Source organism: Monomorium pharaonis, chromosome 6 (assembly GCF_013373865.1).
Source record: "Monomorium pharaonis isolate MP-MQ-018 chromosome 6, ASM1337386v2, whole genome shotgun sequence".
Classification (NCBI taxonomy): domain Eukaryota; kingdom Metazoa; phylum Arthropoda; class Insecta; order Hymenoptera; family Formicidae; genus Monomorium; species Monomorium pharaonis.
This window is the reverse complement of record NC_050472.1, coordinates 14514907-14528421: the sequence shown is the minus strand read 5'-3', so window position 1 is coordinate 14528421 and position 13515 is coordinate 14514907. Positions and strand designations below refer to the sequence as shown.

General features: G+C 27.6%; 1 protein-coding gene and 1 long non-coding RNA gene across 3 annotated transcripts; one reads left to right on the top strand and one right to left on the bottom strand.

Moving 5' to 3' along the window:
- Window positions 1–30: 30 nt before the first annotated feature.
- LOC105828646 (FYVE, RhoGEF and PH domain-containing protein 2) lies at window positions 31–5752 on the top strand. Its single transcript, XM_012667104.3, has 9 exons — window positions 31–355; window positions 428–558; window positions 647–868; window positions 1615–1801; window positions 2094–2506; window positions 2591–2728; window positions 4270–4518; window positions 4596–4763; window positions 4903–5752. Exons 1-8 carry the CDS (start codon window positions 253–255, stop codon window positions 4743–4745), a joined length of 1593 nt encoding a protein of 530 aa, XP_012522558.1. The 5' UTR covers window positions 31–252; the 3' UTR covers window positions 4746–4763; window positions 4903–5752.
- Window positions 573–11555, bottom strand: LOC118645919. Of its 2 annotated transcripts, XR_004963556.1 has the most exons (4): window positions 11278–11555; window positions 10995–11191; window positions 4355–4419; window positions 573–707 (listed from the first exon to the last, which is right to left on the bottom strand). It is a non-coding gene; the product is annotated as an uncharacterized LOC118645919 (long non-coding RNA). The 2 variants fall into 2 exon arrangements; XR_004963557.1 differs by lacking the exon at window positions 10995–11191.
- Window positions 11556–13515: the final 1960 nt, after the last annotated feature.

The window sequence follows — 13515 nt, the reverse complement described above, 5'->3', positions numbered from 1 at the left end:
AGGGTTGTACCCTGTGCGCAACTGCGTCAAATTCAGTCAAATCGTCAAAAACTTATAACGGTATATTGAATTGTTTTAAATAAAGCGTTTACTACAATTTTTAGAGGAATGTTTAGATACACGCGTATTGTATTTTAAGTAGAGCCAATCTGGACCGGATATCCATTTGGGGAGTGAGAAGAAGAAGAAGAATACAAAAGTTTACTATATTGCTGTTAATTAATTTTCTAAACTCGCTAAAAATTTCCACGTATGACTATGTATTCACCTTTGTCGCCTCAAGTTAGTCTCAGTTCGGAATTGAGACAAATAATAAATGAAAGGAATATGTTAAGTATGCGGAGCCGAATGAAAGGTATAATTTATATATTTTTTTACATTATTTATTAATTATTATTTAAGCTTTTTTTGTATCAATTTTTTGCAGTTCTACATGCTTTAAATGAAAATAATGAGAGAGCTGCTGAAGAGAGAAGAAAAATGCTAAGATTGCAAGCTATTCGAGAAATATTAACTACAGAAGTTACTTATTTGCAACAATTGGAAACTTTGACAGAAGTATACCTTTTAATATATTTTTCTTGTAACAATTATATGATTATTAATATGTATATACATATATACATATATATGTCTGTTTTTTTAGTTTTTTATACAACCTATTCTTGAAAAAAAGTTGCTGGATCATCCATTACTTGCTACGCTAGCTGAAAACATAAAAACATTATATAACGTAAGCGGTGAACTGGTGGCTCAATTGAAACATAATTCTGATAATATAGTTGAAGTGTTCCACAAACTTGCACCATTCTTCAAGTTATATTCTGTTTATGCTTATGATTATACGCAAATACTAAATTTGTTACAGGTAATACCAAGTATAAAAAATTTACTACAATCATTGCACTAGTCAATGTACAAATAGATATAATTTAATATAATAAGTACTTATAGTACTTCAATTAAATGCTCAAAATCAATTCAATGAATATGAAAACAAATGTTAATAGATAGCACACTATTTATAATAAATATTTATAATTATTTATTTTTTAAACGTTACATAAATATTTTATTCACATTACTTCAATATTATATTAATGTTTTACATACATGAAAAATAATTCAATCTTTATTCAACATAGTATTAAACTATATCTGATATAATTATTTTGTACAATATGTATAGTGAGCAAAAAATAAATATAGTAATATGTTGTACAATTTTATAAATATTTTTATATGATCTTATTAATCTAAAATCAAACATGAATATTTTGTAAATATCAAACATTTAGATAAGTATAATTTTTTGTAAATCTTATAAAATTATGTGCTGACTGGAATTACTTTAATATTTTTCTTAAACAATTTACTAGTGATTGTTCAGCAATCCTTCTGGTACAGTGCACTTTAAAGATGTATGTACTAAATATGTATCTTGTACATATTTAGTACATAAATGTAAATATTTATTTAAACATACTTTTTATTATACTTGATTTTGATGTTAAAATTGATATTTTGATGTTAAAAAATACTTTTGTTAGAATATAAGTAAAAAGATGCATGTGTAACATGTTAAATAATTTATTTTTAAGATTATTCTTTTAGACTAGTGAGGAGAATAATGCTGCCTTTAAAAAATTTATTTGTGATCAAGAGACTAGACCGGAAGTAAGCAGGAAATTATCTTCGTTGCTAATTACACCAGTACAAAGAGTACCAAGATATCAATTACTTATTAAAGAAGTGTTACAACATACTCCTTATGAACATAGAGAGTACAGACATTTACAAGGTAATGATATTTCAATTACTAAATGATTTGTATTAACTTTTAGTTTACAATCAAGGTCTTTTGTCTAACTTTTTTGCAGTTCTAGGCTTTCAAGAATAAAAAAAAATTTAGTTTTTTTAACATCTTTATTACATTACTAAATAATTTTTTAATTCAAATATTAAAGCTTTTATAATGTTCAATAAAAAATAAAATTTGAGAACATAATTTTGCTTGTTTCAGGAACACTTAGATTGCAAACAGATGGTTAAATATATGTTTTTAATATAATTATAATTTTATCTAATTGCAGCGTGTTTGGTTGAAATTGAGAACTCTGCAAAGCACATAAATACCTTAATTGCGCAAAACGAAGAAACACAAAAATTATTAAATCTTCAGAAATGTATTGTTACTTCTATTAATCTTGTGAAACCTGGTAGAATATTAATCAAGCAAGGACCATTGATGCGTGTTTCGAGACGAGGCAATTCAGCTTATAAAAGATATTTTGTTCTTTTAAATGACACTTTATTGTATTGTAAAGGCGAACCGGAAACATCGTTGATTGTATCTTGTATTTTACCATTAAACAAGTGCAGTCTGACTTGTGTTCTGAGCAAAAAACTGTTTCGTATAACATGTTTGCACGAAACGTTCTTATTGTACTCGGAAAGAAGCGACAGCGACGAATGGATACAAGCTATACAAAGTGCTATCAAAAAAGTATTTCTTACATTGTCAAAAATATAGAGATCTTGATACTTAACTTTATATATTAAACGTATCAATATATTATTTTGTTTTTAGTATACTGAATGCAGACAAACTTTGAGAAAGGAAAGTAGCTCAAGAAAACCACTTAGACATAAACATATTAATGAATTTTCATCAGATAATATACCAAAAAAATCTATTAAAAGAAAAAGATGTATAATAGATGAACAGGTAACCATTTCTTGCATTACTAATATTTTTTTAAATGTTAATGCAAAATATAGACAATTTATTCAAGATTGATTTCATTATTATTTTAGATAGATTACATATAGGTAATATAGGATGTTTAGTAATAAGCAAAACAAAAATTTAGAAACTCTGATAGCATACAGATGTTTTAAAAACGTATTAAAAATGTACATAGTAAACCATTTGTATATTTTAAATATCCAAATCAGATCTTTAAAAATCCAGAACATTTTAAAGACATCTTGTGTTATTTTTCGGGACATCTAAAAAATATCCATTTTGAATATTAAATCTATTTCAACAATTAAAAAAATTTTTTTAAGATAAATAGGTGATTGTTTTTTGTTTGTTTTTAATGCAAATTAATTTGTATAATTTATTAATTGCACAAAATATACTAACAAATTAATGGAGCTATTCTGTAACTCTTGAAGTTTTGTATTAATACAATGGCAATGTGCAGATATTAATTTGTTATTGTATTTTGTGCAATTAATAAATTGGTAACAACTAAGATGCATTAAAAACACACTCCACCTCTTTTTTTTTTAATGATTGAAATGTATCTAATTTTAGTTATTAAATATATAACATATATTTTGAAAGCATTTTTTATTATTAAACGACCATATTAATATAACAAACGATTAAAAAAACTTATGTCATCATTGTTTTAACGTTTTAATGTTAACTACAAAAAATGTGCAATAAAAAATTAGGGACTCTATTTTAAAAATTTTAGATGATTTTGATATTAATTTTTATATTGTTATTCAAGTTAAGAGGCGCGTGTCTTTTTTGTTTATTCTTTATTTCACTCTATCCAGGCAACAGAATACACCTGAAGTTCGTGAACTCATGATTTTGGACCTGATCTAGGATAATGCTAAAAAAAATGTTCTTGTATATACTTTGTATATATCATTTCTATTACATGTCAAAAACAATCGACGATTTCACACAAGAATTTTTTTAAACATACGTAAAATAAACGTCTTTAAAATACCCAAATATGAATATATTTTTAACGTTCAATAATGTATGTTTTTAAAACATTTGTATTACATCCATAGACATTTGGACAAAATAAAGACCAAAATTAGACATTCATTGTATGTTGTCTGGAAATAATTTTAGATGATAAAATAAAAATCAAAAATATCAAAATAATAATTTTGGTTTTTAATTTAAAATATTTAAATATTTATTTTTTAGATACTTTTTTATGTGAATGTTTTAATTTAATATTTTTTATATAAATATTTAGAATTATAAAATCAGAATAGCAAAATTTTTGTAGATTTTTTAAATTAATATGAATTGTAATATTTAAATATTTATGTGCCTTGCGTACTCTTTATGTGATTATATAAAAATTTATGATTAAACGAGTATTGCAATTATATTCTTAACTTTGTCTTATTATATAATTATTTTTTTAATTTTCCCTAATGTGTTACCAAATATCTTGTGTATAACAGTAAATTAGCATGGAATTTAAATTACATATTATTTATTAGGTATTATTGGACACCTCCAATATAATATACTTTAAAAAGGATAATGAAATGGACAAGGATATTCAAAATATAGATAATTGTTTACCTCTTTATAAAATCAAGAGATTTAAACGAAATGAATATTCCAAAGCTGACTGTACTTTCCAAGACCTGAAAAATACGAAACTGAAATTGTGTAAAAACAGGAATAAACGATATACTTCTATATGTGGATGTTTAAAAAAGTCAAGTAACAGCAATTGTAATGAGGTATAAATAAAGATTTATTTTATGTAAAATTAATAAAAATATGATTACTGAAATAATTGATTCAATCTTTTCTATAGATTCTTCCAACAATATCAGGTATACACGGAAATACAAAATTATGTTCGATTGTGTCGAATGCCAAAGAACAGACATCGCCATTCCAAATAATCAGTGAATTTTTTACATCTATTGGTGCAACAATAAAAGACTTTTTTACTTTCAGATAACTTCTCTAAATATCAAAAGTAAGTTGAACAAGTGGAAACAAGAGTTCAAAAACAGGGTTTAAACTCTAAAGTCTCAGAAATTCCTAGTCACTTTATTTAGACTATGTTCGTTAACATCAGTTAATTCTAATTCAATCATTTAATGTGTTCTTTTCAGAGTCCAGAAATTGTAAATCAGTTATAACATACTCTGGTCCTTTTAACCGAATATTTCGCGTCACCGTCATTCATTCAAAAATGACGATAACTACGTTCCAAAATTTATTACCAGCACTGAAAATTTATAGTTATAGCAGAGAGAAGCCTGAGAGCGGCCACCGCGGCCTTTTTCGTGCGATCGAAATGTGGATGTAGCCAAACGTGGACGTAGAACTACGCATGATCTAATAAGAAAGGTGAACAAACATCACGTATGCGCAGTAGTCGACCAATAAGAATTGGGTCCAAATGTTCGAAAGAAGAAGATTATTTGCGCGGTGCATTTGGACTCAAATTTCATTGGTTCCGCTTATCGTGCCGCCATCGCTATATGCGCAATGGTACACCTTTCTTATTACATCATGGAATTACGTATCACATCCACTTTTCGACCCTGTCAATAAAATCGTTTGTTCGGTGTGCGTCCGTGCTACCTGGTTGTGTTTCGTGCTATGTGAACGAAATGTCGGTAACAGAGTTATTGATTTTTCCTAATGTGTGCGAGCGAGAAGATACAAGAGCGAACGAGACATTTAATAAGAACGAGCAAAACAGTAAAAGAAGCGAGCGAGAGATCAATAAGAACGAAAAGATAGTAATAGAAGTGAGCGAGATGAGAAGAATAACAGCATGCTGAAGCCCGAGAATCGGATCGAGCTTCTTGCATATTGCTATTCTTATCTCGTTCGCCTCCCTTACTGTCTTGCTCGCTCGCGTAATGCAAATATATATTGTTTTTGAGACTGACCTTTTTTACTTAGAAAATTTAGAATATTAACAAATTATTGTTTAATATTTTTTATATACACCATTAACTTGTAATTTTTTAAAAATTAATTAAAATAAATTAAATAATTTGGCAATTTTATTTTGTGGATTTTTTAAGCTTTAAAAATTTTGTAACAAATTGATATAAACATATTCATTTTTTGCATAATCAAAGAACGACAAAAAATTTATACACTGCATATAATATTTCTTTTATTTTTTCCGATTAGCGTAATTAGTTCATACAGCCAATTTAAAATAATTTCAATATTAGTACATTATTTCGACCGTAATATCCCAGTGAACACAGTAATATAGCAGCAGTGTAACAGCAATGTAACCGAATATAACAGGTTACGTTACTCTGAAATTACACGTAACTTACATGTAAGTTACAATTTCCGACTCAGCAATATAACATGTTATAATTACATGTTATCTAACCGTTACACAACAGTTACAAAGAAAAATAAAATAAAAATTTCATTTTTTTAAATTATTTTTATCAACAGCACATACTACATTTAGAATAAATTTTTATTAATTAATTAAATTTAAATTATGTAATTTTTTATTTTATTCTTACTTGCCCCTGCTAGGTTTGAACCCGGGACCTTAGGATTACGAACCTTGTACTCTACCTGCTACGCCAATTTGACTCATCGATATGGGTACTTGTTATTGTCTACATATACCTATATGTAAACTGACGCGACTATATTATTTTTTATAAAAGCAATTAAATTTTGCAAACATTAAAAATAAATAGCATTAATTTATTTACTTATTAATTTCATTGTTAAATTTATCTTTTTCCATAACCTTAATAATTTGATGGAAATTACGATTTATTTAGCACTAATCTTTGAAGCGTTCAAATGATTAATTAGATGGTTAACTATATAGATAATAATTCTAAGAAAAATTGAATAGTATACATTTATTATTCTGTTTTTGCTCAGCACATGATGAATTTCGATTTCGTGCATTTTTTGTGCGCAGTAATTGTGGACAAACCGTTATTTTTGAAAACATTATCTTTATAATAATTTTTTTTATTATTAAATAGATCTGTCATTCAGGATGTTATAATGTCTGATTTTTGAGTCAACTACGACGCATCGTTCCATAATAACATTGATACGAACGTGTTATGTTACGATTATATAATTTTTGTTGAATAACTATAACGCCAAAACGATGTATAACAGCTAGATCACTTGCGTATAACAAATATTACGTAACAGGTTATTTCCATGTCATATAGCACCTACATATCACAAGAATAACAATGTTAAATTACATGTAATTTCCATGTTATATTGCCGCTATAAAATGTGTTCACTGGGTATATTAAACATATCAATGAATTTGTTTATAAAAATGTGTTGCAAAATTGATTTTTACAAAGTACTTTTTATATCGATTAGTTTTTTACACTTTAGTTTTATTTTCAATAATTAATTTTTGTTAACTTTATGTTAGTTTAGCTACAGGCTAGAACGAGTTATAATGAATACTTTTATTTATTTTTCGCATAAACAAAGCATAAATAAAATCACAAAAAATGTTATTTACGTTTTTTTGTAATTTTTTCCATAGAAGCGGCACAATCAGTTTTTTTTAGATTAATTTAAAATAAATATTAATTATGTGTGTATAATTTATATTTTATACAAATTTTATCTGTTGAACAATTCCACTAATGACATCTTTATTTTCTTTTTGGCCCTGTGATCAATTCCAGTTAAATTATTTAAAAACGTGTAAACGACATTTTCATACATAGTGCACGCTTTGGGTATTATATATTTATTGATTACTTTTGTCGGAATTTGTTTAAAAAGTTACATAAATAACTTTTTTTTAATATTTGTTTTATTTTTATTATACTAAATACTTTGATATTGAAAAAAATGTAATTAGTGCGGTAAAATTGATAGATTTTTCGACATGTGTGTTTATAAAAATGGTCATTTTCATACTTTTTCAGATATGAAAAATAATGCTCTAGTTTACACTGAGCACTTGGTACGCGTATCAAGTAGTGAATTTAAGCTGATCAGCTAATGATTAAACACATTCACTAGTTATTTACTATTTGACTAGAACACAACATTGCGCGCGCTTCGCGCGCGCCACTTAGCATTTTTATATTGAACATTGCACTTATTCTTCTTCTGTAATATTACTCTCACACACTTTATCATATTTAATGCCCTTCTCTATCTCACGCTCCCTCATTCTCCCTTTCCCCCTCTCTAAATTATTAATTATATTATTAATTATATTAATTATATTATTTTCATATTGTTCAATATTACTCTTACACACTTTACTTTCTTATTTAATCCTCTTTTATATCTCTCACGCTCTCTCATTCTCCCTCCTCCTCCTCACCTCTCTCTCTCTCTCTCTCTCTCTCTCTCTCTCTCTCTCTCTCTCTCTCTCTCTCTAAACACAAATTATTAATTATATTATATTTGCATGTTTCTTAATATCACTCTTACACACTTTACCTCCATACTTAATCCCCTTTAAATAAATTAAAAATTATAATATATTATATGTAACGTTACCTGTTAATTTTCAAAAAAATTTCAAAACTTTCACTTTCTGGCTTTCTTGTTTAATCTCTCTCAATTATAATTTCCTTTCATCTAATCTCTTTCCTTTTCTAATCTCTTTCGATAAAACTCACTATCGCTCTCTGACCATTTCAACAACTTCTGACAACAAGCATCCAACAACTTTAAAATTAAATTTTTTAAATCTTATGCCTTAATAATACAACATTAAATTTAAATTTTTAAATAAATTAAAATTTATAATATTATACGTAATGTTACCTGATAATTTTTAATCAAATTTCAACACTTTCACTTTCTGGATTTCTTTTTTAAATTCTCTCGATCTCAATTCTTTCTCTTTAATCTCATTCCTTTTCTTCTATTAAAATACACAAAATGTCAAAATAATTAAAACGCAAATGATATTTAATGAGAATAATAATAATTAATAAAAATTGATAATTATTGAGAATGATAATTAATAAGAAATGAGAATTAAGAGTTTAAGATTCTTTTTTTTCAAAATATTTAAAACGCAAATGTTACCTTCCCGAAATCTCGCACTCTCTCTCTCTTTTTCTCTCTTAATAAGATCTTCAAATTTACTTAATTTCTCTCTCTCTCTCTCTCTTTCCTTCTCTCTCTCTCTCTCTCTCTCTCTCTCTCTCTCTCTTTCCTTCTCTCTCTCTCTCTCTCTCTCTCTCTCTCTCTTTCTCTTCTTCTTCTACCTATCACTTAATTCTTGCAATTTTTTTAAACTTTTTATTTTTTATAAATATCTATATAAACACTGGCGCAAAAGAAAACGAGACAAAAGTTTTGACCGATTTTTAGGCAATCTTCAAAGTGATACAACTTTGCGAAAAATCATCTAAATTACATGTACTTTTTTTAAATTAAAGGACAAAGACTCTACTTTGAGAATCCCTAGGTGAAAGTTTGATTTGTTAAGTGCTAATATAACATATAGTATTGCATTGAGTAGGCAGTCCTCAACTACATATCTCATTGGATACATTACATTTTTTTGCAGTGTATATATGGTTTTACGTCCGTATCAGCTATATTAATTGATTTTGAAACAGCTATAAGAAAATCAATATATCTACCAGTTTGGAGTCAATGTTAATTACAACCAAATAATATATTGATTTTCTACCCCTGACATTCATTAATATTATGTAAATTTTTATTTCTATTTTCTGTATATACCTCTTTAATATTTCTTTTTTTCTTTTCTTACTCTCTGCTTCCTCTATTTCTTTTTTTCTTTTTTTAATATAATGTTTATTTTCTTTAACCTTAAATAAAAACATTTATATATGTTAAAAATAAAAACGCAATTAAGTCATTAAAAATTCAAAATTTTGACAAAACAAGCTTTACAGCTTTTTAAACAATTATTAAATACCTATCTCGTCTTTCTTCCTTTTTTCTCTCCGCTTTTTTATGAAATGTCTTAATGTTTATTAATTTAAAAGAATTATGCTTTTTGAATTTTTTCTTTCTTTTCTTTTTTTCTCTCTTTTCTTTATCTTTTTCTCTTTCTTTAATCCTCTATCCTTTATCTTCTGCAATTTTGAATAAAAACGTGTAAGTATAATTTTATAAATAATTACATAATATTATATAAAAACATTTTTATAAAAATTATTATTTACTTAATTATTTTAAATTTTATTTTTTATTTTTTTTTATCTCACGCTCTCTCACTCTCCCTTTCTCCCTCTCTCTTTTTCTCTCTTTCTCTCTCAACACAAATTATTAATCATATTTTTATGTTGTCTATATCTATCCTCTATCTTCTGCAATTTTGAATAAAAAACGTGTAAGCGTAAGTTTATAAATAATTACATAATATTATATAAAAACATATTTTAATAAAATTATTTACATATTTTTTTTAAACTTTTTTTTATAAATACACACACACACACATATATGTATGTATTTATTAAAAAAAAAGTTAAAAGAATTAAGTAAATAATAATTTTTAATAAAATATATTTTTATATAATATTATGTAATTATTTATAAATTTACATAATTTTACACACACACACACACACGCGCGCGCGCACGCACAAATATACACACACAGAAAAAAATATAGCCAATAATATATGTAATTGCGAGCTGCTAACTTACAATAATATTTACTGTTAATGCTCTAACACTCTTCTTTTTCTTCTTTCTTACACTCTCTTTCTCTCTCTCTCTTTTTCTGCTCCTTCTTTCTATAGAAGTCGCTGTTTCTCCTTCTGTTTTCTTTTCTGCTTCTTTTTTCAACAAAAGTCGAAACTCTCTTTCTCCTACCAATCTATTTCCTTTCCTTCTTTTTTCTAAAAGATTATAAAATTTTAAAGATATTATTGTTATTTCCTATTTATATTACATTATTACTTAATATATCTTAATATTATATAAAAACATATTTTAATAAAAATTATTTACTTATTTTTTTAAACTTTTTTTTATATAAATACACACACACACATATGTATGTATTTATTTTAAAAAAGTTAAAAGAATTAAGTAAATAATAATTTTTAATAAAATATATTTTTATATAATATTATGTAATTATTTATAAATTTACATAATTTTACACACACACACACGCGCGCGCATACACAAATATACACACACAGAAAAAAAATTAGCCAATAATATATGTAATTGCGAGCTGCTAACTACATAAAATACTCAATACAATAATATTTACTGTTAATGCTCTAACACTTTTCTTTTTCTTCTTTCTTACACTCTCTTTCTCTCTCTCTCTTTTTCCGCTCCTTCTTTCTATAGAAGTCGCTGTTTCACCTTCTGTTTCCTTTTCTGCTTCTTCTTTTTACAAAAGTCGAAACTCTCTCTTTCTCCTACCAATCTATTTCCTTTCCTTCTTTTTTTCTAGAAGATTATAAAATTTTAAAGATATTGTTATTTCCGAGAGAGAGAGATTATATTATTACTTAATATATCTCTTTATTACTTACCTTATTACTTTCACACTTTTGATATAACCAATTTTGATTTGAAAACACAACTGTCAAACACAACTGTCAAACACTACGAAGCATGCGGTTCAATGATCAGCGAAAGAACCAATCAGCATCGCGGATTAAAGGCAACAATTCTTCGAGACTTTCGAGATGACTTCGATACATTCGATAAATAAATAACATATCTTTTTTAGAAAAGGATACGCGTATCAAATGCTCGGTGTAAACTAGGTCGTTGGTTGATCAGCTTAAATTCACTACTTGATACGCGTACCAAGTGCTCATGCTCTAGTTTACACCGAGCACTTGGTACGCGTATCAAGTAGTGAATTTAAGCTGATCAGCCAATGATTAAAAGCATTCACTAGTTATTTACTATTTGATACGCGTACCAAGTGCTCGGTGTAAACTAGGTCCATATCACCTCTGTGAAGTTAGCCACCCCCAACTTCGGCTTTATTAATTTTCACTAATTGGTATCGTTTGGTGGTCGTTTGGTGGTGTTTGGTAGTCCAGTCCCATCGTTTGGTGGTTAGCCGTTTTTCTGTAATATCAAAAATAAAATTTGGGTGTGAAGTTAGCCCGACATTATTTATTTTTGCACCAATTTTAATTTCAAGAAGCTCATTCGATTTGGAATCGTTTGGTGGTCACGAATATGCTAATGAAAACGTTTGCTGGTTAACCGTTTTCGTAGAAATGAGAAAAAACCGTTTTTGAGTATCGTCACTAGTTTTGGTATCACTGGATATTCCCCAGATAAATATTATTTATCATACAAATTCACTTTCAAAGGCGTCAACAGATGTAAAATTGTTTGGTGATCACGAATAAACTAATGAAAACGTTTGGTGGTCAACCGTTTTCGTAGAAATTAAAAAAAATCGTTTTTGAGTGGCATCGTTGCAAAATTCCTCAAACGAATATTATTTTTCATACAATTTCACTTTCAAAGGAGTTATTGGATGTAAAATTGTTTGGTGGACACGAATAAACTAATGAAATCGTTTGGTGGTCATCCGTTTTCCTAAAAATTCGAAAAAACCGTTTACGATTGGCATCATTGTAAACTCACTAGGTAAATATTTTTCGTATAAATTCAAAGGCATTATTGGATGTAAAATCGTTTGATGGTCACGAATATATTAATGAAAACGTTTGGTGGTCAATCGTTTTCTTTAATATTGCAGAAAAAATGCTGCCGAATGGCCTTGCTGTAAAACTCCCTAGAGAGATTTTAATTTTTCAAAAAAAAAAAACAAACAAATTTACTTCACAAAGGATTATTCGATGCGTAATCGTTTGGTGGTCGCTAATTTCGTAATTAAAACGTTTGGTGGTTAATGTTGTCGTGAAGAAAAGGTAAATAACGACGTGCGCGCGTTTCATGCGGATAGGTCATTACACGACATCGCGGAATTAGCGGAAAAAATTTCATTTTTCTACCAATTTCACTTTGTGAGGGGTCATTCGACGCGTAATCGTTTGGTGATCGCGAATTTCGTAATTAAAACGTTTGGTAGTTCATCTTGTCGTCAAAGAACCTAAATGACCGCGTGCGCGCGTTTCATGCGGATAGGTCATTACACGACATCGCGGAATTAGCGGAAAAAGTTTCATTTTTCTACCAATTTGACTTTGCAAGGGGTCATTCGACGCGTAATCGTTTGGTCGTGAATTTCGTAATTAAAACGTTTGGTGGTTCGTCTCGTCGTCAAAAAAGCTAAATGATTGCGTGGGACTTTTCATTAGGATTAGGTCATGTCACACTTTAGAATTTGCTAAACAAATTTTGTTTTTCTCTACCAATTTGACTTTGTAAGGGGTCATTCGCTGCGTAATCGTTTGGTTGTAATCCGTTTTTGTAAAAATTCGATAAAACCATTTTTGATTGGCATTATTGTAAACTCACTAAAAAAATATTATTTTTCATACAAATTCACTTTCAAAGGCATTATTGGATATAAAATCGTTTGGTGGTTACGAATATATGAATTAAAACGTTTGGTGGTCAACCGTTTTCTTTAATATTACAGAAAAAATGCTTCCGAATGGTCTTGTTGTAAAACTCCCTAGAACCATTTTAATTTTTCAAGCAAATTTACTTCGCAAAGGATTATTCAATGCGTAATTGTTTGGTGGTTGCGAATTTTATAAAAAAAAAACATTTGGTGGTTAACCGTTTCGTTAAAAAGTAAACAAAACCCGTTTGCGTTCTGTAGGTGTAAATGG